Genomic DNA, 25,969 nt, shown 5'->3' on the forward strand with positions numbered 1-25,969 from the left:
GGCTCAGGGACCTGCTCATATAATAGGCTGGAAATCTGAGGTCGTCTCAGAGTGGCCTTACCTGCCAGCCTCAAATCTGGGGCCACCTCCAGCACGGGCCTCCACCACAAGCTCCCACTACACTCAGATCACCAGCAAAAACAACCAGGAGAGAAGAGACCCGCAAATGCCACAGAAACACCATGGCCTTGGGTGGGAGGCCTTGATCTAGTTTCTTCCAAAGCTTGCGGCATTTACAGAATCTGGCGGTATTGTTAGAGCTGACGATGGACGCAGATGTTACCTGGTTTCCATAAGTTGTCAAAAAATGTGAGTCACTTTTAGTTTGCCACCCAGAGCAGTAAAGCTCAAACCACCTACGGTAAAACCTTACAGTTCAGTGGAAGCTTCTTTTATGAACTCCTTCTGAGTTTACTTCTTCAAAGACCATATTGAATATACGATACAATTCTAATCTTGACTCAAAGTCAGTGCTTTGAAAGAGTCAATATAGCACCAATCCTATAAAGATTATAATTTGCTTCATTCATTCGTACTATATAAGCGGGATTTATATTCTGCCTGGAGTTTAAGGCAAGTATGATATCCCATCTCCAGAATTCAATTCCACCAACTCGTAGAACGTTAAAAGCCACACGCATTAATAGCAGTGAGAGCTTTATTCTGTCCTATAGGCTATGGCAATGAGAAAGGGATGTCACACGATTGATAAAACTTCAAGGATAACTCCAAAAGGAATCTTAGCTGCCGGGTTCTTCAATGTTCTAAGAAGCAGCTACAAAATTTCCTCCCAAGAGTCATGGTGGGTCACGTCAAGAGGAGCAAAGCCTGGATAACTGAGTGAGGGGCAGCAAGCCACTAGGCAAAGCGGTCCTGGGGCTCAGTGACCCTCACCAAGGTCATTAGCTTTTCCGAGCTACAAGCAAGAGAAGCAATGCCTGGGAGGTCAAGGGAGCTGCTTCCAGCCTAGAAGGATCACCTTCTGCCCTTGTGGTTTCGTAGACATCGGCCCTTTAAAAACTCAACTTCATATCCATTTTGAAGGACAACTCTGCCCCTCTACTAGCCCCGCAGGTTCGGCCAGTCTCACCTGGCCTGGACACTAAAGTGAACCCCTTCTCTTTTTGTTCTTTGCCGTCACTGCTCGTGAGGGTGACTGAGTAGGACAGGCACCAGGTCCTAGACTGGGGACCAGCTTTTCTTCAAGAGAGCCGCAGAGGAAGGCATGACTGCTGTTCCCGGGCCCTTGAGTCGGCCTGTCTAGAACCCAGCAAGAGGCTGAACGCTGGCCAGCACGTGCACAGGAACGAACAGCAGTCAGCACGCTCGTGAATCATCCCTCTTCTGTATTTCTGCTTAGAAGAACATAATTTGTTAATTTACAGTGGTTGCTTTGGCTCAATGAAAGATGCCAACACGGGAGCGGCTGACTGAGCTCGGCTCTGGGACGTGCCAAACCTAGGTAAATCCAATTGTGTTTCTTACACGAAGGTTCCAAACAAGGTTGGACATCATACAATTAGCCTTGGCAAAAAAGGAGTAAACAGATGGCCAGTGGTGGGTAATAAGCACTTCTGCAGCCAGACCTGGGCTTTTGCCGTGCACCCTGAGAGTTGAGCCTGGGAAGGGCTTGCAGATCAAGGGGTAAAACTTGAGAAACAGAAGTTATCTTTCCTATGGAACTATAAATATGTAAGCAAATCAAGAGCCACCATTTGCGCCGTATGGTGGGATTCCCATTGCTAAAGTGTCTGCAGGCTGGATTTACTGTGGCGATTCCCTAGCTATGCAGAAGCAGCCATGTGAAACTGGGGGAGGAGCAGTCACACCTGCCTTCTGGGCTAGTTTCCAGTCCGGCAGCTGCCGGTACCTGCCTTGCTCTCTGAGGATTACCAGGAGCGCCGTCAGAAGGGAAAGCTCGGACATCAAAACGCTGTCCCCCCCGCCCCCTCGGCTTAGATAAAGACATCTGTGTCATCAGCACACCTGGCCCCTCTCCCAGGGTCTCTTAGACTTCACCACCAGGGTGTGCCAGGCACTGTGCTCACCAACCCTAAGAGATGATGCTATTGACCCCACCGTACAGATGAGGAAACCGAGGCTGAGAGGGGAGGCTATCGCCCACAGCTGTTGGTAAGTAGCAGACTGAGGCTCCACTCCAAGGCTGCAGGACTGCCAGACCTCCGTCAGGTCTGGGACACCACGCTCTGCTGTCCCCCTCAAAGAAAGTCTGGGGTGTAGATCTCTGGCCCCTGCGACAGCATAAACCCTGCAGCCCAGGCTGCAAGCTCCCCTCTGACAGAGCGGCAGGTGGGCATGGGGTTGAGGGGCGGAGCGGTACCTGCGTGGAGCCAGATCTGCGCCAGCGTCATCCAGGGGTGTAGCGGGCCCTGCTTGGGGGCACTGCTCTGCAGAGACGACGCCACTTCCGACAGTGCCTGCTCCACTCTGGAGGCTGCTACCGACGTGGCGTGGACAGAGCCTGCGGGAGGGTTTCGGGAAGATGGCATCAGAGGTGGAAGGACAGACCCAGAGCCAGCCACCGACCCATACAGCCAGCTGTCCCCCTCACACACAGGCACGGGTTCAAGACGTACACACACCCCTCCCTCACGATGTTTCTGAGGTTTACGGTCCTTACTGTCCATACAGTCACTATGGCCTGGCACCTTAGTTTCTGTCCGTTGCTTTAGTTCGTCTTTTAGTCAGGACAGAGCACACGCTATGCAGATGCTCCGTCCGGGAGCTGAGTCGAGCGCAGGCTGAGTGTCGGGGCAGGAGGGGCACAGCTAGCCACGAGGCTGTGACACGCTGCTGAAACTTCGCAGACGTGAAGTACTACGAAGGGAGGTGACAAAGCACCCCTGCCTGGGCCTGAACCTAGAAACTACCTGGGGGGCAGGGGGAGGAACCACACTTGCCTCCTGGGGCAGGATTTGGCATAGATGGAGGCCATTCTCAAGACAAACCCAGCAACCGCCCGTTTCATCCCCTGGCCTTTGAGGGATCTGGAACCATATTCTAGGACATGCCTTAAAAACTGTAGACAAAGCACAATTTGCCTGCTGCCTAAGCAGGTGTCTATCACTAAGGCTAATACTAGACTCGCCGAGGACAGGTTACAGCACAGTGGCCCGGAGCTCAGGAGCTGCACCCGTCTCACTCTTCTGTAGAAGCTACTGTCCTTTGAACTGGGGGAGGCGGCAGGCGGAGCACATTCACTGGCCAAAGGGCTTCTATTCAGAAGTCCGATGAGTCAAATGACACACTCCTCTCCACGCTGACCCTCGGGAGGTCCTGGCGATCGGAGGCCACGTCCCCAAACAGGGGCTCTTTCCCCACTTCTTTCCAACATCCGCTCTTGGAGGAATGGTTTCAGAGCTGAGAGCGGGAGTCTCGGTTATTTCAAATTTAAAACCGGTGATATTTATATTCACTGGAAACATTCCTAACTTATAACGCATCGTAAAGTGTAATACGGAGATAAACATTCCAGCGCCTTCAGTGGTAACTATCAACTTATCGTGAGGTTGCAAATGGTGATAATATAGAGAGATAAATGCTGACTACTCAAATAAATTTCACTCTGGGTAAAATGAGATTGTGAGCATAAAAATAATTTCTGTTGGGGCTTTGAGATGCACCAAGTTGGTCCTTTTTATGATAGAAAAATATTAATCTAGAAATGGGAAAGTATAATCTCAGTATGGCACAAAGAGCCAGCAACTGTTATTCTCACAGTTAAACATTAGAGATCGTCTCATTAAAGTCACAAAGGACATAAGAATGTCTCCTATTTTCATGAATATTTAAGGAGAAAGCTTCTGAAAGTTCTAGACAGTGAATAAGACGTGAAAGATTTGAAAAGAGGAAAGCATAAAGTTATTATTTTCAGACTATATGATTGTATTTCATGAAGACAAAATCTGGAAATTAACTGATCTGAAAAAAAATTTTTTTAATAAAAATTAATTTATTCATTTTTAAGACTACCTGGAGCAGTAGACTGGCCATCCATATTCCAACACAAAGGAAACATGGATTTTTCTAAATACACTCAAATCCTTCAGTGGGGTGGGGTTGGTGGAGGCGAAATGCAGGAGGTGGATGGGAACCAGACGGGGAATCCAGCGTCTGTGGATAATCCACACACAGCGGCCACGGGGAAAAGTATGAGGAGGGCGCCTCTGGAGAAGGACCAGTGAGTCCTCCAGAGTGAGCGCTGCCATGCAAGGAGGATCTTGAGGCCCAGTTCAGAGACACTGATCGATATCATTATGATGCAGGAGAACTGATGAAGTTCAGCTAAGAACTGACCTTGCTTAGACAAAGTGTGTGGGACTCCCTAAAAAAAACCCAAACAGCAAAATGATTAAACTGCTGTTGATTTTTTTGGTCTTGTTTTGTTTTGAACCTTTTTATGGAAAAATCAATGCTTTAACTTTGATCACAAGGATTTGATGTAGTTTCCCTGAGACTTTCAACAGCAACTATTAGTAAATAAATAAGGTTGATGTTGCCACATTCTGACATTATCAAGCCGACTCACCTCCTCACTGACTACCTTCAACAGTGGTTCTCAACTTTGACTTCACATCAAAATCACTTAGGGATTTAAAAAAATCATATGCCACAGCTACAGCCCAGACCCACCGAATCATGGACCCTAGGGGTGGGACCAGGCATCTATCTGTTAATAGCCCAGGTGGTTCCAATGTGCAGCTAAGGCTGAGGCCCCTGACCTGGGGAGAGAGGAAGCAGGTGTTATTAACTGACATGTGGTCAAGAAAAGCCTGCAGGCGTCCTCTACACAGGCCAGCCAGCCTGAGCTGTCCTGCTTCCCTGCAGCCCAACAGTCTGGGGAAAGAGTACCGGGAAGATCTTGTCCTTTAGGATGGAGGTTCTCATAATCCTCTTGGTCTCAGAATCCCTTAGGAGTCTGCAAATTTATTGAGACCCCCTCAAGAGATCTTGTTTACATGGGTTATATCTATTGATATTGACACATGAGAAGTCGAAACTGAGAAATGCTCAAAATATTTAGTTATTAATTCATTTTTCAAAAGAACAATAATAAACTACCGCTCTGGAAAAATCCTACACATTTTCTACCAGGTTCTCAGGCGCCTTTGCTACAAGGACTTGTGACTTTTGGAGGGGCTGATTTTGGATTAACTGTTTGGTTCACAAATGCACTCATCAGAACTAATGTCCAAGTTCCTTCTCTTTGTGGTATCTATATACAACTAGGTTAATTAATGCTTCACATAATAACCTGTAAAATAATACATTTTAATTTATTATTAAGATCAATGTTTCACTGTGAATAAGGTCTGATAAATGATGATGATGCCAGCAGTGGTGATTATCGGCTTTAGTGAACGTGGCCTGTTTCAGGCACTCTGATTTGCACTTTACATATATTATTTCACTTAATCTTTAAACAATTCTTTGAGGCAGGTAACACTGTTACCTGCATTGTTTAGATGACAAAATTGAGATTTTAGTGAGTATCTTACCCAAAGTCGTACAGCCAGCAGGTGGCAAAACCAGGACTCAAACACTATCCTAACTCCAAATCTAGCCTCTGAATCCAGCCCTGATGCCACCTCCACCAGGAAGGCTGCTGTGAGCCTTCTGTTTCTTCTCCCTACCACCCTCATGTGAAAAGTTACGCCTCGGGTCCTCAGTGCCCCATCTCCCGCTGTGGGTATGGTTATCACTGTACAGACCACACTGTTTTATGTTAAAAGTTGATGTAACTGTCTCTCCTCCGAGACTGGGTGGTTCTGGAAGACAGGAACATGCCCTCCATTTAGGTATTTTCAGGGGCTAACGACGCCAGGCCCACGCAATGTACTTGGTGAGTGCTTGCAGGATGAGTGAATGGTGAATGAATGAATGGAAGAACGAGTGCTGTCAATACACACGTCACTGTGTGAAACTTAGAAGAGGGGCCCCTCTTTGGGGAAGCGCGTCTGGGTGCCCTACTGTCCTTCCCTAATGGCTCAGAGGCCAGAACCTTCCCTGTCTCAAGGGGCTTCTCAGCATGGCTGTGCTCACTTCCAACAACCCGGACTAAGAAGCACAGTGGTGCGCAGCTGGATTAACGCTGTACTCACCTAGGGGCTTCCCAGCTCTAACATAACTAACCCGCTTAAATAGGGAGGGCAGCTGAGGTTCGCCAGAAATAACTGTTTCCTTCCTAGTCGATCCCTTTTCACACACACCTCACAGGGGCAGAGACCCTTCAGGTTCTGAACTGGGGATGGATATTAGGGCATTCAGTACTCATTAATAATGGTAGGTGGCTTATGATAATGGTAAAATTATTTACTAGTTAATGTCTACTCTTTCTGGCAATAGCATAGTATATCAAATTCTTCCACTGGGTTAGAATTTGGAGGAAAAAAGGGATAAACATCATTATGAATCAGAATGGATATATCTGATTACAAATAATCAAAACAACCTGTAACTTAACTGTTTCATAGGATTGAAAATGGTAAGTGCCAAAACAGATTTTGATTTCTGTTGGTGAACACCTAGAAATGCTAGTTCTAACCAACCTATTTTTACAGCAACCCCTTTCTTTCTCACCAAAGCAAATGTACTCCTACAGCGTGCATGGGGGTTAAGAGGATTATTCCCCTAAGGGAAATGGACAAATTGAGGCTTGAGAAAGGAATTAGAGGGAGGAAGAGAAGACATATTTCTAATTTGAAATCCAAGACTCTGGAGAAACAAGCTTCCAAATAATCAGGTTCGACAGGTAAGCCAGCAGATGTGTCCGGCCACTGTACATCTCTTATTTATCACGTTAATTTGAGAAGCGCTTATCCCTGTCGTAACCCTGAGAGCCGAGCAGCCACCAAGTCCCTCAGTCACAGGGCACAGTGGCTCTGAAAAGCTACTGCAAAACCAACTGAACCGACAGCTGACACAGGCAGGTGAGAGCATGCCCTAAAATCTGGCCTAGGCTCTGTAACCTGATTGCCCCATTGGTCCAGGGGGCATAAGATGCCCCGGAGCTGAGGAGATCTGAATTTCCTCCCACCTAGAGGCCCAAGAGGAAATGTTATCTCGGACACCTGATACATAGGCAAAATGCCACTTGAAGAATTGTTCTGATCCCTACATCCGGGGTCTTTATCTGAGTCCCCCCCCCACCCCGGACCACTGTCTGGGTGGGGTGGGGGACAGGGGCAGCGAAAGAGAGGCCCCAGGAGCTGCAGTGGAGAGTCATCTCCCCATGGGCTGAGGGGCCAGGAACCCAGGCCCCTGACCTCAGGAAGCTGAGTCCAAGCTCAGCTTGGAGGATGTCTGTCCCACATTCCTATCATTTGCTGAAGCCTGTGGAGAAACCCTGCCACAAGCAGGATGCCGGGCACAGCCAGGTCAACTTGCCGTTGCAGCTGAAGCCTTTCCAAAATCCTTTTCCAAAGCACACTACACCTGCGGTCAATTTCACACAGACCTCAAACGTGGCAATCACACGTGGACCCTATTTCAATATCCAAGGCTCATCATTCAAAGGGATCTCAGAGCCAATAATTCTGTGAAGCAAAGGGCTCAATAAATTATGTGGCCTAGTTACGTTCCGTCACCTGTATTTTCACAAGCAGGGTCACTGAGTGCGTGGCATGTATTTGTATTCTAGCTACCCTTTTGGCTGTTCTGGTCGCATTATGTAAGCTGCTATGGTCTGAAGGATGTCCACCTTCCCTGTCCCCTCATATCTTCACAGCATGTAGAAGATGAACAGGTCTCAGATGCAGCCCTGCTGCCTGCTGACTTGGTGAGCAACACGGTCCAGGAACAACAGACAGCTATGTTGCTTGATGTGCGAAAAAAAAATCCTCTACCGAAGAGACATCAGTAGGCACATCTCACAGGTGTTTGCTCGGGATTCAGGCTGCTCTTTGCTTCCCGGCCCTGGAGAGTTAACTCGGACGCCTTCTATGCATGAACGTGAGACAATGTAGAGCACGTGGCCGCGCCCCAAGTTCCATCTCTCTGCTTGTCGCCCACATTCTTTCTGCCTGATGCCGCCGCAGCAGATACTTGCCCTCCCCACGTTTTTCTGAAAAGAAACCGAGCGTGCAGAAATTACCCACCGCTAATAAACCTCTGTACTTATTTTCCCTCAGTCCTGAAGTGATTCAATAGTATCTGTCAGTAGAGTCTATTCAGCTTCCGGTTCTTAGGAGCTGTGCCCCCGAAACAATGAAAGAATTAAAGAAAAGAAGGAGCTCCCCTCCTTAAAGACCCTGCAAACGGAACAACGATCTGAATGACTAAGCATTCTGCCACAGAGCTTTGCTTAAAATTCTTCGTTTTTAACAGGGAAAGGATGCCTGTTTCTCAAGATAGGGCTTGCGCATAAATCAGTGCAACACTGCGGACTGCTGGCAGCCCAGTGACCTCACACCTGGCCCCTGTGCTCTAAGAACCCGAACGTCCTTGGACCCGAGGAGACAGTGATGACTGTCTCTTCTTTTCTGAGGCGGGAGGAGAGATGCGAGCGTCCGCTCTCACTTCAGCACTCAAATTAGGCATATTTTTCTCTGTACCTTAAAAACATGAGCCATTTTCCTCTACTCCCCACCCTGCCAACCCCGGGGGAGGACAATTCCTATCTTTGCTGGAGGCGGTCCTGCCTCTCGAGGAGGCTGATCTGGGGTGGTGGGCTCTTTTACAGCACGCTGTCAGAGATCCCCCTTCCACGTTCTGATCCTCGAGGGCTGCCCCCTGCCCTCTTCACAGCAATGTCCACCCACGTGATGGGGCCGCGGGGCTGGGGCGGATTTAGGGGCCACTGCTGGGTCTATCCAACTCCCACCGACTACGGGGCCTCTTGGTTGTGGGTCCGCTGATAAATAGCTCTGGGGGGTCATTCTAGTAGATACTTTCCTTTGTTCACTGAGTGAAAAAGGAGGTTAAGATAGCCAAGGAAATCTGGAGAGCCAACCCACGGTCCCAAGACGAGATCACAATTTCCAAATGACTTTAACAGAACATCAAGCACAGTTGAAACCTGACGGGATGTGCCTTCTCTTGAAAGGGGAAAGTCCTTTCCAGGGAAAGCTTTAGGGAAGGATCCCCCGAAGGCAGGGGTATGTGGTCACCAGCGGCCATGCGGGGCTGGCCTGCGTGCTGCTGCTGGGGGCTGCCGGAGCTAAGCGGCGCACATGCAGGGAGGGGGGCCCACTGTGAGGGTGAGCCGGGAGACAGCACCTTCCGGAGGACTGCACAGGGCAGAGGCTACCCACCTCCTCAAGCCCTCCCCCGTGCACAGCCATGAGGCCGTGTCTCTGAAATGAAGTCTCCTTCCGCCTGGGAAAGGCTTTTTGTCTCTGATGCAGCTGACGGGAGAAGCCTCCCTGGCTCAGGCCGTAGTCTAATTGCTGGTCACACGCTCAACCGCTCCCCGAGTGTCATTTATTATTGACTTGCCCATCTCCTAAAATTCCATCCGACCTTGTTTAAAGAAAGACACCCCAGAACTACTTAAGGAGAATTAATTTTAATTTAATTAAAATGGCAAGAAAAGGTTTATACTTGAATCATTAGGGCTGAATGTTTTAAACTGCCACTCCTCGAAAGCAGTGGGGTCATCACTAGCGTGATTTTTTGTCACATATAGGTGACAAAAATGACTTTATTCTATTAAGCAGTAGCAGAGGGTGAAATTCACCACCTGACTAGTCACTTCCTGATCATGACAGATGTTTCTGAATGTTAGAAAAATGCGAAGTCAATAATACAACGCCAGCCACAGTGGAAGGAGACAAAACTACTACCTTGCTTTATTTCTCACCTTACTTCGTTTGAGAGGTATGTTTTCTCGTTAATGTCTATTCTCTTGTCCTGGTTCCTAAGGAGAGCCGCGGTTTCACCAGAATCGGTGATACGAAAAATGAAGCTGAGCACCCAGAGTCAGCACGTTCTTGGAGAGAAGAATAAAACCTCAACCCACACTTCTCTCCAGAATGATGACTGCTGGGGCGCTCACTGCTGCGGGCACCTGGGATCCTCAGGTCTCAGGAGTGAGGGCAGCGTGGCGGTGGGGGGTGGGGGTGGGGGGTCCTGGCGGCTGCGTTCCAGTCCGGCTCTCCCCACCTGGCCGGTCACTGCCCTCTGGAGGCCACAGAGAGTCCGGGCTGCAACTTGGGGAGAAAGGCACCTGGCCGAGGCTTGAAATCAGGATCAGCTACCGGCAAACCCCAAAGGTGTGTGTGAACAGAATAATTAGTCAACTAAGACCTTTACAGACGAGGATGCTAAGGCCAGGAAGGTTAAATGAGTTGCCTGGATTCCTCTGCAGAACTGGCCCCCGAACCCAGGTTTCCTGACCCTCGAGAGACTGGAGCTGTTTTTATGGAAGTAGTTAAGTCCCTTGTATAAATATGTCAAGCCTCACTTTAACATATTTAAAGGGAATTGCTTAGTCTGCTTTAAATTCTGGTAGAAGTAGTTTAAGTTTTATGATGTCTGATTAGCTTATTTTAGGAAAACGAATTATTAGAATTGTTTTCTATGAGCAATAGTGGTTGAACTGGAAAGGAATTTTAAGATTCAACTAGTTCCCTCTACCCCAGATTTTACAGATGACCCACACTGGGGAGGCTGGACGTCTCACACTTTTGATCAGCCCCCGTGGGGTTGCTGACCAAGCCACTGCAACGCCCCTACTTGGGCATTCTTCCTGCAATGCCTTCTTCTGTAGTCCTTCAGTCCTTCCCAGACAAGTGCTGCCTCCTCAGTGTTTACACCCGAGCTGCAGAAAGCATTAGAGGGCCTGGGAGAGCTGGGCCCCAGCGGGGGGGGGGGGGGGGGGGGGGGGGGGGGGGGGGGGGGGGGCGGGTGGGCAAGCTTCAGGTCCAAGCCATCTCAACATTCCTGATCAACGGCCACAACACACACTGCATGGTGGGGTCAGCGCGATTCTGGAGACCCTCAGAAAAGGTTAACAGATAGATTGGTAAACTACTTACTAACTGAAAAAAGGGAGGGAAAACCATGAAAGTATACTTCTGGAGAGTTGCCTTGGAACAACAAATCAAACCAAAAATTAAAACCAAGAAACAACATTTGAAAAATCAAAAATTAAGGCTAAAAAAGCAAATGGAGTTCTAATAACCTTCCAACTGTAAGTCTTGCCATCTGGAATCAGATTACAATTCAACAGTGACATATGTTTTTCCACTAACAATGATTTTTTTTCTTTTTTTTTAAAGCAAAGACAGGCCAACTGGGCATTCCCCTCCACGTTCAAATGTTCACTGAGCACACGAAAGCTGACCAATTCGTGTAATGTGTTTTGTTTCCAGGGCAGGAAATTCCAAAGGGAAGGGAAAAATAATCAAACGAGCAGTTTTCAGATCTTTCCACACGTTAACCCTAATCATGATTCCAACCGTTTGTAGGGCTGGGCTAGCTTTCAATCCTGTGAAGTAAAGGATTGGAGGGAGAAATCCATAAAACTTCAGGTCTTGGCTATCTGTCCTAAGGGAAAGAGTTGGGATTCAAATTCATTATAATTTTAATCAAGAAATTCTACACTTACTAGCAATGTATGTTATGTTTTCCCTTCTCTAACTAAATGTTTGTATTTATGGGGTGGGGGGAGGGGAACCAGTCTTACTTAAAACACCTGGTTACTGGCTATGCACTCCCTAAGGATGGAAGAATGACTCAGAGCTTCACAGAGAATAAACAACTGAGCACTGCTTGGTACATACTACGTTCAGCAGAAAGCCCAGTGGGTGCTCATCGCCCTAACAATTTGCTAATTAATCTGATATAAGGTGCCCCCTCCAGAAGAGCCTGGACTTCAATCTTCAGAGGTTTAAAGGGACACAGGGCTCCTTGGGATGCAACAAGATAACTACTGGCAGGGTGTGGAGGTAGGTGGGTTCACTGTGGCAAACGAGAAAGGATGGGGCAGTGGGAACATCTAACATTATTCTAGAACAGTAAGATTCCCATTTTAAGACCCCAGAAAACTGGGCAAAAGTCAATGTAATAAACAATTTTTTCTGGAAAAACCAAAGCAGAAAAAAAAAAAAGTTGGCAATTGCCCGTAGGCATCATATTAAAGGGAAAATATCTATTTTAAGAAGTGGATTAAAAACAACATAAGCAGTTTGTAAATTTTATCTTCATATTCCATTTCATAAAACTGGGATTGCCGTTGAGGCTGAGTCAGAACACTTAATATGCAGATAAGTAAGGTCAGAGTGTTTCTTGGTTTGAATTATTTATTTTAGATCATAGTCTCCTTTCTGCCAGACTGTGTGTGTGTGTGTGTGTGTGTGTGTAACACAGCAGGTTACCATCAGAATAGATAAGCGCATTAGGAAAAGTAGTTTCTTTCTGGCAAGCAGCTCCCCTTATGAGCTTTTGTTAGCTATAACTGAGTGTTTGGAACAAAGATGAGCCCTTTTAAATCATGGACATAGAGATAAATTTTCTGGCTGTGTTGCAGGTAAAGTGAACATTAAATAAATTAGTGGAACAAACAAGGGTGGCTCTCCTGGTGAGATCCATATTTAGGTGCCATTTAAGGCTTTAATCAACCAGTGTCTCATTTCAATACAGGAATCTTTTTTTTTTTTTCCATTGACAAGTCCCTGAACGCCCTAAAACAGACTTCAATTTCCCTATTATTTAAAATCAAGATTAGATTAAAATACTGTTCAATTTCCCTGCATAGTTTTCATGACACAAGCCCTACGTTTCCTTCCTTGCAAACAGAAAACAATTTATAGCATTGTTTTTCAAAATGTAGTACAGAACCCACTGGCACCGGGATCATAAGAAGGTATTTTATAAATCAAGATTCTTGGGGACCCACCTCAGGCCTCCTGAAATCATAAACTCCGGGGGTAGGGCCCAGAGAATCTGCAGTTTTCAAAGCTCTCTGGGTGATTTTAACGCACAGTAAGGTTTGAGAACCACATACTTAAAAGGCATATGACTGATATCTTTAGCATACTACCTTGATTACTATATACTTGTTGAATTAATTTCTAAACTGAAAACCAGAAATGATTAGGAGTAAATTATTATTTGCAAAATGTTTCTAATTTGTCTTTTTAAAAAATGAGATCTGTGTGAATTTTATATCAACTCCAGGAAAGCGGAAAGCAGCAGAAGTCCCCAAGAACTGGAAGCGATGCTCCAGCGAAGCTTCTACTGATTCTGCTCTAAACAGATTTCCTTTACTTTTTAAAAGGGAGGTTGGAACTTGGGCACCAACGTCTCCTTCTGCCCGCACAGTTTTTGGATTTTCAACTAGCAAGATTTTCTCTCAGGTAAATTTGATGGAGTTTCCGATCCAGCTTATCAGTTAGGAAGATTATCAGAAAATAAAACATCAGGCAAATGAAGCAGATCTAACAAGAAAGGAAAAAAACCATAAACCATGTTTACACAGAGAGGGTTCCTGGCGGGGACCTGGGTCACTGACTGAATGAGCTGCCGGGGGCCACACAAAGGTATCGGGTTTGGGATGAGAATGAAGATGAGAAGATACAAACAGGTGGAGAGGAGATTCGGTTCTTGAAAGAGAAGAGGAGGGAGGAGGAATCTGACACTAAAAAACATGAAGAGAGAAAAAAAAAAAAGGATAAAGGCAAAAAACTTTAGAAACACAAAGAAAAAAATAAGCTGGCTTTTAATATACTCACATAAGCTGCAAAGAAAATGAGGTCATGTAATACACAATCATTCCTCTACTTGACAAGAGAATACAAGTGCTTTCGAAGGAAACAAATTGCTGTTTTTTCCACTGGTTATTTAATTGTTCTGCAACAACACCACGCATAAAAACATCTCAGATTACCTGGGCACAGATTCAGCAGTATGATCCATTGAAAATAACACCTCTTTAACCTAGAATACCCAGGACAGTCTGGAGGAAAAGAAACTATCTGCTTTTCAATTGGAAAGGATTAGAACTTGACTTTTCCTTGATTTGTTTTTTATGAGAAGCACTTATATCAAGTTTACTTGAAAACTAAGGTCTTTCTAGGTGCAGATAACTGAGGTGCAACAATGGGTCAGGTCCCCGAATCGTGACAATGGAGTCTAAGCTTGCTAAGCTGGTCTACGGTTGGGTCCACTGGCCGGGCACTTTGAAAAGGAAGCTATTACTGTCACTTCCATGCCTTCAGCTGGAGAGATACACAGCAGTAGGGAGAACCACTGCAGTGACAAATTAAAATTTTTCCCAGACAAAGTGGATCAAACTTTCAAGGTGAAAGAATCATTACTACGGATCGGTGTCTGGTAATATCTACCAATGATTAAAGATAAATCTCCTTACTCCACTTCCTGTTTTGAAGGCAAAAGGAAGAAAAAGAATTCTTTTTCCTCCTCTATTTAAGGAACTAACTTATTCCGAAGAAAAGACAATGATTCAAAGCTTCAAAGTTAAATGACTGTCACTCCATTGGATTCCTCTCTCTTGATGGCTAGGACTTATTGGATGACAGAGGTGGGGGGGACGGGGACCCAGAGGTGATATTAGAAGGGAAAGCATATTCTTTAAGGGTTTTTTTTTTTCAGTCTGCCACATCCATTTAATAAAACCAATGTCCACTCTTTAGCCACAGTGGACTCAGCTATAGTCCAAAAGCTTTTAGACATGGGTTCCCCTTATGTTATTACACAGATCTGCATTAACGGACAGTTTCAGAGGTGGAAAAACCATACCCCAGTTAATTATTCACTTTCCAAAATCAAGAACACTGAGCCTGTACTTCATAATGACCCAGATGTATAATAATGGTATCTCGGTTATATTTTTATAACCGAGCTCTCATCTGTTTTGACATATACACTGAAATTTTAACAGGCAAAATACGATGTCTGAGATCTGCCGCAAAATATGATGTCTGAGATCTGCCTCAAAAATAGTCTACAAAGACTAAGTGTGGGACAGCAGAGATACAGGAAAAAAAGAATAGGAATTGTTGAAGGCTGGTGGTAGGTACATGGGGATTCATTATACGAGTATTTCTATTTGGTATACTTGAAATTTTTCCACAGTAGAAAATTTTTAAAAAAGGAAATAAATTTTAGTTCTGGAAGACAAAAACAATCCGAGAGGGCCTGTGGCTTCACGGAGGAGTCTACTGCAACATTGGGTGACTCAGAACTGGCAGTATCACAACCGTGGCAGGTCACCTCGGCTTTGGCCACGACGTCTTTGCCGGCTGTGCTCTTGTCGGATGCATTTCGAAAAGCAGAGAAGCACTGGCAGAAGCCTGAGGACGTTCTCCCAAAACGGATGCAGAGGAATCCTCAGGGCATGTGTAAAGGGACACGTCACAGGGTGCCTGTGCAGCACGCATATGGTATGCTATTTTCAAGTCAAGGGACACGGGAAATAAGATATAATCTTATTTGCATGGGAGGGTAAACAAAAAGCTAATAAAAAAATGGTTTTCTTTTAGGGAAAGGCAAGATGGAAAGGGCAGGGACGGAAGCAAAACATCTCTATTGAACCTTCGCGAATCAAGTTTGAACCAAACCTGTGGGTGGTTCACAGAGACAGTAGCCGTCCCCACTGATGCACTAATAAGGACCGCTGGCCCTCCTGCGACCACCCAACGGGGCTCGAACTATCTAAAACTGGGGCTTTATTAATCAAGATGGAGGCATCTTTTCCATTGTATAGGTGAGTCTTCCTAATTTTTAAGTCTCTCTGATTTAAATGATCACTTCAGAATGTTTTTACCATCATTTATAATCAGTCTGCAACTGATATAAGGCCTGCTAACATGGCCTTCTGTTGCTTCGTGATTCCTGGCCTCCTGGGTAAGTAACTGGTGGTGGTGGTGGTGAAAAGCAACGATTTGGGCTGTGGGGGCCGGGCCGGTGAGAGGAGTCTTGGAGGGCCGAGTCGTGTGGACATACAACCACACAACAGAATAAACTGGTCACTGGCCAGCGCCTGAGGGAGAGCATTGTCCACTACGGACAAGTGGCAGCGACCCCGACTCTGCCACGTAGAACACACCTCGGCTGGAAGCTACGGCACCTGATGTTTAACCTGAAGTGGGAGCCTCCTGGAGGCTCTGGGGAAAAGGTCCCAAGGGGCAAAGGGGAGAATGAATCCCAAGGGCCTCACTCATTTTCTCCCACTGTCTGTTTTTAATGTGATGTGGATGAAAGTCTCAGACCTCAGGGGAGATTAAGGTCCCGAGTCAGCTGGAGGGGAAGGGGGTCTGAATTTAGTATGAGTGTCCTCTCAGGGTCCTGTGGGTGGGCAGAAGGGGAAGCTGGCCCTGGGCAGCCACAGCAGCTGTGAGCCAGCCGTAGTGACTGTTACCTCCCTCTCTTCTCTCCCCGGGGTCCGAGCCTCACCTCTCAGTGCCTAAGTCCTGACAGCCTGACCTTCCTCTCCTGCAGCGAGGGGGGCTACACACGTCCCTCTAGCAGGTCTGGACCACAAGCAGACCTCTGCTGTGCTATCCCAGGTCAGGGTCTGCCTGGTTCTCCGTCTAAAGCCCACCAATGACTGCCCCTCCACCCAGGGGCCAGGCTACTCCAGGGGCGAGTTTCTCTGTGGCCTAGCTGGCCTGCATTTTGAGCAGTGGCTTCAAGCCCTGTTAAACTGCACTAATTTATAATTCACGCTGCTTTCCAATGCCCAACACTCTTTTGACCTAGGAGCCCCAAGGCCCTGGGATCAGGCTTCTCGGCCGACTTTAAATTTGGTAAAAGGGAGACTAGCACAGGAAGGCAGGCAGCTGTGAGGACGGGCTTGGTGAGTACCACACCCGGCTCCCATTGCCACCTGGGGAGAGATTTTCCAAGGACGGCTGTGCAGGCAGCCTCGGGCGGCTGCTCTCTGGCTCTTTGGAGGGGGCTTGGTCAGGAGCCGGGACCTGGCACAGTGCAGGAGAAAGACCCGGAGGCTCCTTTCATGAAATCAACCCACAGAAGACCAGGCGTACCCAGACAGCGATGCAGCCTGACCCAGGGCCCTCTGGGGTGGCGGGAGAAGCACCAAAACCAGCTTCCAAATGATGCTCTGGAACTATCCCTGAGGCTCAAAGCGCCGTGGATTTCTTTACATTTTGTGGGTCTGTCGAGTCCTCCGAATTGCCACTGAAAAGTCAGTATTACTACTAAAGTTACTTGTTTGGAGATTACAGAGGTATCTTTACCCCTCTGTACTTAGGCAACTGTGGAAACGCAAATGATAACTGAGGTGTAAATGTCTGCTCCGAGGCAGTAAGTGCTACAAGCTTCCTCGTGGGGTCAGTAGATTCGGAAGCTCTGAACCCACCTGCCTCTCCCTGCAGGGTTTCCTGTGGGGTTGTGTGAGTTCATATGTGCAACTGATTAGAAACCGAAAGCTGGATTTTAGCAAGGTCTGAAATCTAAAGAAAGAGAAAGAAACAGAAAAGCAGAGGGGAAGCTTGATGGGGATGGGAACAGTCTAATTTTAGTTTCGAATTTTCGGCTCCAAGAGCAAGGGGAAAAATAGATTTCAAAGAGCTGTGTTGGGCAAGTAATATTACTTCCCCCACTGTGAACAAATACTTGAAAAAAGACACCGGAGAAAACGCACCTCAGGTGACAGTTTAGCCTATTTGGGTGAGGACTTCTTCCCGCCCCAGGCCCTGGTGGTCTTCATCCCGCGCGGCTTGGGGCCAGGCCCCATGTCCCTTCTGGTTGACACCGTTTCGGCCCCTCTGGCTTTTAATTCTCACCTGTCTCGGGATCGCTGAAGTCTGGCAAAGTAATTGTATTAAGCTGTCGTCTGTCAGCAATGGTTCTATCTAAGAGGCTGCTCCCACGTCCAGAATCACTGCAAAACACAGCTACAAATGTCAGTCATTTGAAGGGTGGGCAGGGGAAGGAAACAGAGTCAACCAATCCCGACTCCTGAATGCAGCAAAACCTTCTGTGCATTTTTTGAGCTTCTTCAGCACCTTTCCACTCATCACCGGGCATCCTGCTTCCCCGCCCGGCCTGGTCTGGGATTCCTTTCAGGATCCGTATCACAAACACGGTTCAAACCGCACCCAGAGACCCGAGCTAATTTTCGTCTCTTTTGTGTCATTGTAAGACACAAAAATGAGAACTTCGAGCCACGTTCTCCATCCACCGTGTGGGGGAAGCTGATGAGCATTCTGTGCTGTAAGTCTCAGGCTCAAGCCCATGAACACATCACCCTCGAGCTGTCTTTAGGAACCAATGCTCTACACCAGTGCGTCTAAGCCCTGGCTGCACAGAAAAATCACCCGGGGCATCTCGAAAAGCCACTGATGCCTGGGTCCTGCCCCAGACCAAATAAATCAGAATTTCTGGTTTTCAAAGCTCCCCAGATGCTTCTAATACATAGCCAAATTCAAGAACCACTGGCCCTTCCTTTTCAAAGGGTGATCACAGCCACGGCCTCGTTTGTGTCCTAAGAACAAGCCTTTAAGATAAATGGCGTGGTTGATACCTCTATTTAATAGACAAGAGAGAGGAGGCGTGAGGCCCTACGCTGAGCTGGGTGCTGGCAGAGTGGCAGCTACAGCCCCCTTCCGGTGTTCCCGAGCTGGGAAGGCTGGGCCTTGGAGAGGACACAGTCGCGTTTTGGCAGCAGCCTCCAGGCCGGTGGTTCTCATTAGCTTCCGGCACTGAAGCCCTCTCCAGCCTGCTCCTGCGTATAGTAACGGGATCAGCCCCACTCCTTGGGCGAGTCACGTGGGAGACCACATCGGGACTAACGGGAATGAAACACCGTTAAGGGCGCTCAGCTCAGAAAGGCTTTTTTTTTTTAATTCTAAGAAACTTGTAAGTAAAAACAATTAAACAATTGTATTCTTTTTTCCTCTATCATGGTATTCTATCAAAAGATGTATATCTGTCTCTTGAGGTTTGAGCCTTTAATGCTTTTCTTTGAATCCGTTTTTTTTTTTCCCCGATCTGGGGGCTCTACAAATGATTTTTTTCGTTAAGAAGTTCAAATTCCACAGTAAAGGGACACAATTTCCTTCCTCTGTGCAGCTGTTGCTAAAAGTGGTACAAACAAGATTTGCTATGAAACTTAATATGGTTTGCAGGCTGCAATTTCCACGTCCAGTGATGTAGTTAGAGAAATCCACAGGAAACAGAAGGAAACTTGCTTCAGTACAGACTGGTTTGTCAGCCTATACTTATGACAACACTGGATACATGCTTTTTGGAATCTGTTCTATTAATTATTTCCATGACTGAGAAACAATAAATGTCTCTGAGCAGAAGACAGCATCAAAGTACATGCAAAGTTGCATTAATCACATTGGCAACTGAATATTTCTAGCATTGATCTATTCATGCATGTATTTTTAATATAAATATTACAAAAAATACTACAAAAATATTACAAAGAGTTCATTATCTGAATGTTGCAATGGCTCCCCACTTAGGAGTTTTTTGGAAGATCTTATCTCAAAATATAGTGAAGTTTTTCATCACCTTGGGGATTCCAGGATGCACAATGAGGTCTTGGAATTGCCAAGGAAGGATCTGCCTGGGTTTTCAGTGGACCAAATCACAGTAAGTGGATGGGAGATGTCTGGTTCAGCCACAATCCTCCAGGCTTCTCATTTCACCAAGTATCAGAGCACAGGGTTGGCTGCTGCATGTCATGCTGGGTCCTGGAACCCAACCAGGAGTCTGGGTTCTTATCCCACATCTGTCACTAATGGTAGGTCACTTTGAGCAAGGCCCCTTTCTCTGTGCCTCAGTGACTTCCCTGTCAGGTGAGGTGGCCTCTTCTTCCCACACAGAAGTGTGTCAGGCTGAACTGAGGTCATGGAGACAGAACATTCAGAAGAAGTATAACTTCTGGACACACGCCAGGTGTCCTTATAAACACCATGCCTCCAAACATGCATCAGGGGTTAACAAGGCTGGCTGACTTTTGGAGACAACTTATTCCCAGCTGTCTGGTGCAACGGTAGGTGTGGAGAAGCTGAGTTAAGGACCTCCTACTCCACTCCAGATGTTATAAACCCCAACTGAAACGAAGATCTTAACTTATGAACCTCAGCCAATGATAGGGACACAGGACCTATTTCCCTTCCACCAGCTGAGAAACAATATTTGGTTACATTCCTTAGTTTATCTCCATAGTATTTGCTTATCTCCATAGTATCTGTTGCTTATATAGCAACAAATAACTATTCAAATGGAGATGATTTCATTTCCACTCTGACTGTTGTGACTGACTGAGAATTTTGCTGGATGCTTTAAGCAGGTTTTAGTTCTTTGTTTATATGGTGCAGAATTTGTCTTTGCCGTGATCCACAGGATATGGAAGGAGGGGCAGAGGGAGGCCTGGCCTCGCTCTCTCATTCTGGCCAGCGTCTCTCGGGCAAGCCTTCCTCTCTCCCTCTGGGACACATCTACTTGGGCACTCCGTGGACCACCTCCCCCTACAGCTCAGTCACCTCATCTCTTCTCTGTCTGGCCCTTAGGTGCCAGGACCACCTCCGAAGGAGGATGACAGGAAGGAAAGGAAAACCATTACTGGTCACTGGTGTTAGTAGAGGGTTTAGGGAAAGGAAACTGGAAGGAGCCCCAAATCCACCGCACATAAGCTGAAGAGACCCACATATGTAGATGTACACATCCAGGTAATTTCTATTCCCTTAAAGAAGGACTGAAAATCCAGAGTATACTGTACTGATGGTTAAGTTATCCTAGAAACTGGAAGCTTCTCTTGGAAATCCTCTAACACAGCTACACAAAGATTAAACACAAGAGGCAAGCTGATGGTGGACTGGGAGCCAGAACCCTGGGGTCCTTGTCACAGCCTTGTCCTTTCCCAGCTCTGAGACAGTGCCTGGCACACAGTAAATACTGATGTAATAGAGGGGCCTTGGATAGGAAACCAGAACATTTCCCAGGCAACTTAAGCCTGGATTACATGAATCAAGGCAAGCTCTCAACATTCCCAAACTCAATTTTCTCATCAGTAAAATGGGTCTGATGTAACACGACATTTGCCCATTTTATGGGGCTACTTTGAAGATGAATGAGAGCACACTTTGTAAAAGGAAAAGCTCTACCGAAATATGGATGACTACTAGCGTGAAATAGGGTTTCCGGGGCTTCCCTGGTGGCACAGTGGTTGAGGGTCCGCCTGCCGATGCAGGGGACGCGGGTTCGTGCCCCGGTCCGGGAGGATCCCACATGCTGCGGAGAGGCTGGGCCCGTGAGCCATGGCCGCTGAGCCTGCGCGTCCGGGGCCTGTGCTCTGCAACGGGAGAGGCCACAAGAGTGAGAGGCCCCACGTACCGCAGAAGGAAAAAAATGGGTTTTCCAATTTCCAACTGAGGTTAGAGCAAATAAATTCTTTTAAAAAAATGTTTATATGCTATTCGTTAATGTGACTGAAATGGGACTTGGGAAGAAAAACTTTTCTTCCGATCATATGGCTACATGATGGAGATGGTCTAAGTGGCAGTGACAAGAGGGGGAAGAAGTAGTTAATAATAAAAAATAAAAATAAAGGAAAAAAAGCTGGTTGTCAATTCAGAGAGGCAGCATGGGTGATGGAGAGAGCTTTGATGTTCGGCAGACCTGGGTTTGAATAATAGCTCTACTAGTTGTTTAATTGAGAAAACTAGGGCAAGTTCTTTAATAAAAGTGAAGTGTAGCTTCACTTTTATTTTCTATGAAGTGGAAAGAACAGTAGCTTTCTTGCAAGGCTGAGGCAGGGGTTGAGGAGAACGTATGTATAAACAGCTTAGCACGGTGCTGGCACAGAGAAGGTACAGCATCCCTTGCTGAAGCGCTGGACCGTCTGGCGAGGCTCTGGCCAGAGGTCACACTGTCTTAAGTGGCCAAGTCAACGCGCACAAGAGCTGAGGGAGCTGTGCACTTCAGCAGGAGAGAAGACGAAACGTGAGGCGGATTTCTGTCCTAAAGGCACGCAAAGCTGCAGGCCTCAACCCAGGCTTCTGAAGTGACCAACACCTTGCCAAACGTACACTCAGGAGAACGCCACCCACCCTTTGCTCACAGCAGGAGAAGCGTTCTCAGCCTGCAGGGACCGCTCTTTGGCCTAAGGCTCCGTTCAGCGACCGGCCCAGAGGGTGGTGCTCCTTCAAGCAAGAGTGAAGAGGAGGGACGGGTCGCAGAGGACAGGAAGCCAGGTCTTGTCTCCGTTTGGCCCTGTTACTGCCCGTGTCTTCTTCTGCGCCCCCTTGTCCCACTGCTCTGGAGGCCTGTGCCAGCCCCTGGGTGGGGCTCTTGGGGGTGGTGAGCGGTGGGACGCCCTGGGAGGGTGAGCACAGGTCCCTCACAACTGAGCACACTTAGAAACACGGGCGCCTGAGCCCGGAAGTCAGTGAGGACCTTCTCCAGCTGGAAAGCAACCGGCCCCTGCCAGCATGCTTTCTGCTCAGTTTTCACGTCTTTTATTAAGCAGGGATGCTTCTCACCCACTTGTGCATGCGTTTCTATCCTCTTCTAAAGCCCCGCGTGACCCGACTTGAGGCTGCTGGGCCCAGAGCCGCCCTTATCTGGAGAACTGCGGGATGTGCTGTCCCCATCAAGACACTACCCTCCCCTCTTCTGCTTTATTCTACTGCCAGGGTCACGCCCTCCCCGACCGTACTGGGGAGGATGTCTAAATTTGCACACTGGTGAGGGCTACAGGAGAAACATTTATTTATATCCCAGAGAAAATAGAGTTAAAAAAACAAACAGGAAACTCCTTAATAAGGGGCTGCTGGACTGCCAGCACCCCGCCTCGAGGCTTTGGGAGTAGCTGGAGGGAGCAGTTCCGTAGAGCTGATGCGTCCTCCACCCCCCCCCACCCCCCCCCCCCAGCCAGACTCTGCTCCCGGAGCCAAGGTCCCCCCCTGCCTGGCCCTGAAGGATCCTTCAGGGAGCTGAGCAAGTACGGACACAGCCCAGGCATTTGGTTAAGTGTTTTTAAAAAGCTTTCCAATTCTGCTATTTTTTCTTCTCCTCACATGCAATACTCTTGGTTGCTAAGTGGGAAGAAATGTGGGGAGGTGGGAGAGGTGTGGAGAACTGAGAGAAAACTGGCAACGGGAAAGCTGATGGATTTATTTTCTCACTTCTAAAGGGGGTACAGACAAAGGGATGTGCTCCAGTAGGAAGCAGCCAGCTCGGGGAGTATCGCCTGTAGCTGGGCTCGCGGCAAAGACCCTCCCTCAAATCCTGCTGAGTCTGGTAGGCTGGGAGTGGGGACTTTGGGACATAAATATGGACATTTCCTATTTCTGCCTACAGACTTAGAAAAGTAGAATTTTTTTAAAAAATCAAAATGATCTTTATCTCCAGAACATACCCACAAAAGGGAAGAGGCCAGTTTCACGATTAGCTTTTCACCAAGAGGAAGATGGGCCCCATGGGCCTGGTAACGTGCCACAGGCTACGGTTAGGAAGGGGGCTCTCGTGTAATTCTTGTGGCTCGGGCTCTGCAAGGGGGGGCTCCCGGCCAGGCTCCCCCATCTTCTAGCCACACCGCCCATGGGGCTTGTGGTCTCAACTCTGGCTCATGTCAGCTCATCAGGACCCATCACCTCAACAGGGCCCTGATTTTGAATATATATATGTTTTTAACGGCAGAAACTTGTCAAACAAGATCTGACACGGAACCCCACCAGCACCCTGCTGCTTCCCTAACCCCACCCCACCTTTCCTCCCACCCCGCAGGGACTCACCAGCCTACCTGCCCGCCTCCTGCTGGGCTGGATTGGGTGGGCCACACCCTTGAACACATTTACAATTTGACTTATACATTCTTAGGCTCCTGACTCTTAAGAGCAGAATGTGGGCTGTCCATACATCTTGCTGCGAACTTGAAAAATATTCTGAGTGTTTGAGCAGTTGTTTGAATTCACCTGAATCGTGAGGTCCCTTTTCATTAAATCACTTCCTTCACAGGTCAGGGCACACTTCGTAATCTAGACACATGCCGGGAAACACTGCTCAAGACTTGAAGATGGTGCTTTTCGGGGACATGCTGGGAGTTGACTAGTGGACCTTCCCCAGATTATCTGCCTCTGCAGGGTGGGCGCCTTTGACTGACTCCTACTGGCTGGGCCCTTTCACATCTCTGTGGGGCAGAGTTGGCCAGTAGAAAACCTATGAATTTTGTCTGGTCGAGATACAATCAATGTCCACTCCGTAGAAAAGATAACCCCAAACAATGTATTTCATTGTTCTAGAGAATATTATTGTTTTTATATTTATTTGCAAATTCATTTCAGCAAATCTATTTTTCAAATTCTTCTTTGAATGGGTCTTAACATTTTACTGCTTCCCTCATTAGTTAATGAGGTAAGTAAAATCTTTCATATGTGCTAATCTTTTATGTTTCATATGTGCTAATCTTTTATGTTTCATATGTGCTAATCTTTTATGTTTCATATGTGCTAATCTTTTATGTTTCATATGTGCTAATCTTTTATGTTTTATATGTGCTAATCTTTTATGTTTCATATGTGCTAATCTTTTATATTTGTTTGGGTCATGATTTTAACCTTTTGAAAATTACACTTTATCATGTCAAAAGCAATTTCTACACTCCTTAGTAGCATGTGGCCTGTTGTCTATGCAGGGCTTTTTAAAATATTACTGTGAGAACCCCATCTGGAATATATAATTGACTAGTCTATCCATAAATCACCAGAAAGATAAAGACTTGTCAAAGGGAATTACATAAATGGCTGGCTGAGGGAAATCAGACGGAGACCAATTGGAAGTGAGCCTAGAGGGCCACCGTGGCAACAAAAACATAAGAAACCCACGATTTGGAGATTTCATCAGACACTAAGAGAAAATCTGCTTAAAAGTGTAATGTGTGAGGCTCCACTGCTCTTACCTGTGGCTCCCGGGGGCCTAGGGGTGCACAGGGGTGGAGAATTTGTCCTGCTAAATGCCTATCGGGGATGGACTGAGAGGCAGGGGCCATGCAAAAACCACGCACAACAGGTGCCGCCGCTGGCCTCTTACCTGGGATTGGTAAGATTGTAGCAGGATTTCCAAATCTGTAGCATGTGCTTACAAGTGAGGAGCGCCTCATCCGGGCCCCGGCACAGCGACTCCAACTTCACTTTGGAAAACAGTAGTCTGTGGTGGGGAGATAAAGGGAGAAAAGAACACAGCTCAAGCCAGAGTCCCCACCAGAACAAAACAAAGTAGCCAGAAGCTCTGTACTCATTCTAGAAGGGGGCGTCCAAAGGCTGGATCCGAGGGAAGCAGTGGCAGGAGGGCTGAGGATTCCAGAACTCCCGGCTCAGTACCTGCCTTTGCATAAGTCTCACCCCCAACGCCAATGCCGGCACAACGCCCCCACGTGTGGTTAAACGTGTCTGGAGTGGCTAATTTCACTCAGAACACAGGGATTTGATTAAGACCGTGCTTTTTAGAACAAAGCCAATCTATTTGCAAAACTTCAAAAATGCATCAAAAGCGAATCTTGATTTATTTACAAAATTACACAGGCGATGTAATTATCGACATAAATATCTACAAATAACCTTCCACAATGATCCTCATCATGGGAAGGAGATGAAAGCCTGAACCGAGGGCACATAAAAAGGGGGCCTCGGGCTAAGGCCCTCTCCTCTTTGATCTTCTCCAGCCCTGCTCTGTAGGGGCTAGGACTTCACAAAGTCACCCATAGTTACCCACTACCTCTTCCTAATTCTTTTTTTTTTTTAAACAACCGATGGCTTCGCGTTCCTCCCAGACCTCCAGGGCACTAAGCTTAGCCCCTTCTCCCTTTCGTGGCCCCTCAGAGCTGCCCCGCCCCCTAAGTCTACTTATGTCCTTCTAGACATCAGCTCCCTTGGTCCCTGGGCTCATCACTACTGTCCCTGTGAAAGCCCCAGCATGAGTCCAGGTACCGTCCTGAAGGTCTTGCTGTCCACTCACCTGCCCGGCTCTAAGAAGTCATATAATAAAGATCTCCAAAAATCATTTTCAT

The 25,969-nt window shown here is 47.2% G+C and overlaps 1 protein-coding gene across 8 annotated transcripts in view; it reads right to left on the reverse strand.

The window, feature by feature from the left end:
- Positions 1–25,969, reverse strand: part of TTC7B (tetratricopeptide repeat domain 7B) — a 240,460-nt gene that overhangs the window by 41,501 nt on the left and 172,990 nt on the right. For 5 of the 8 annotated variants that reach the window (XM_032621506.1, XM_032621510.1, XM_032621513.1 and 2 more), the window contains 4 exons: positions 24,994–25,110; positions 17,733–17,830; positions 10,998–11,048; positions 2,342–2,482 (listed from right to left, as the gene is read on the reverse strand). In XM_032621506.1, the coding sequence (XP_032477397.1) occupies positions 2,342–2,482; positions 10,998–11,048; positions 17,733–17,830; positions 24,994–25,110 (407 nt within the window). Of the gene's footprint in view, positions 1–640; positions 1,353–2,341; positions 2,483–7,837; positions 8,084–10,997; positions 11,049–17,732; positions 17,831–24,993; positions 25,111–25,969 lie in introns of those variants that run through there. The other 3 variants (XM_032621511.1, XM_032621512.1, XM_032621507.1) reach the window with 3 other exon arrangements.

The sequence above is a fragment of the Phocoena sinus genome, chromosome 2, assembly GCF_008692025.1.
Source record: "Phocoena sinus isolate mPhoSin1 chromosome 2, mPhoSin1.pri, whole genome shotgun sequence".
In the NCBI taxonomy this organism is placed as follows: domain Eukaryota; kingdom Metazoa; phylum Chordata; class Mammalia; order Artiodactyla; family Phocoenidae; genus Phocoena; species Phocoena sinus.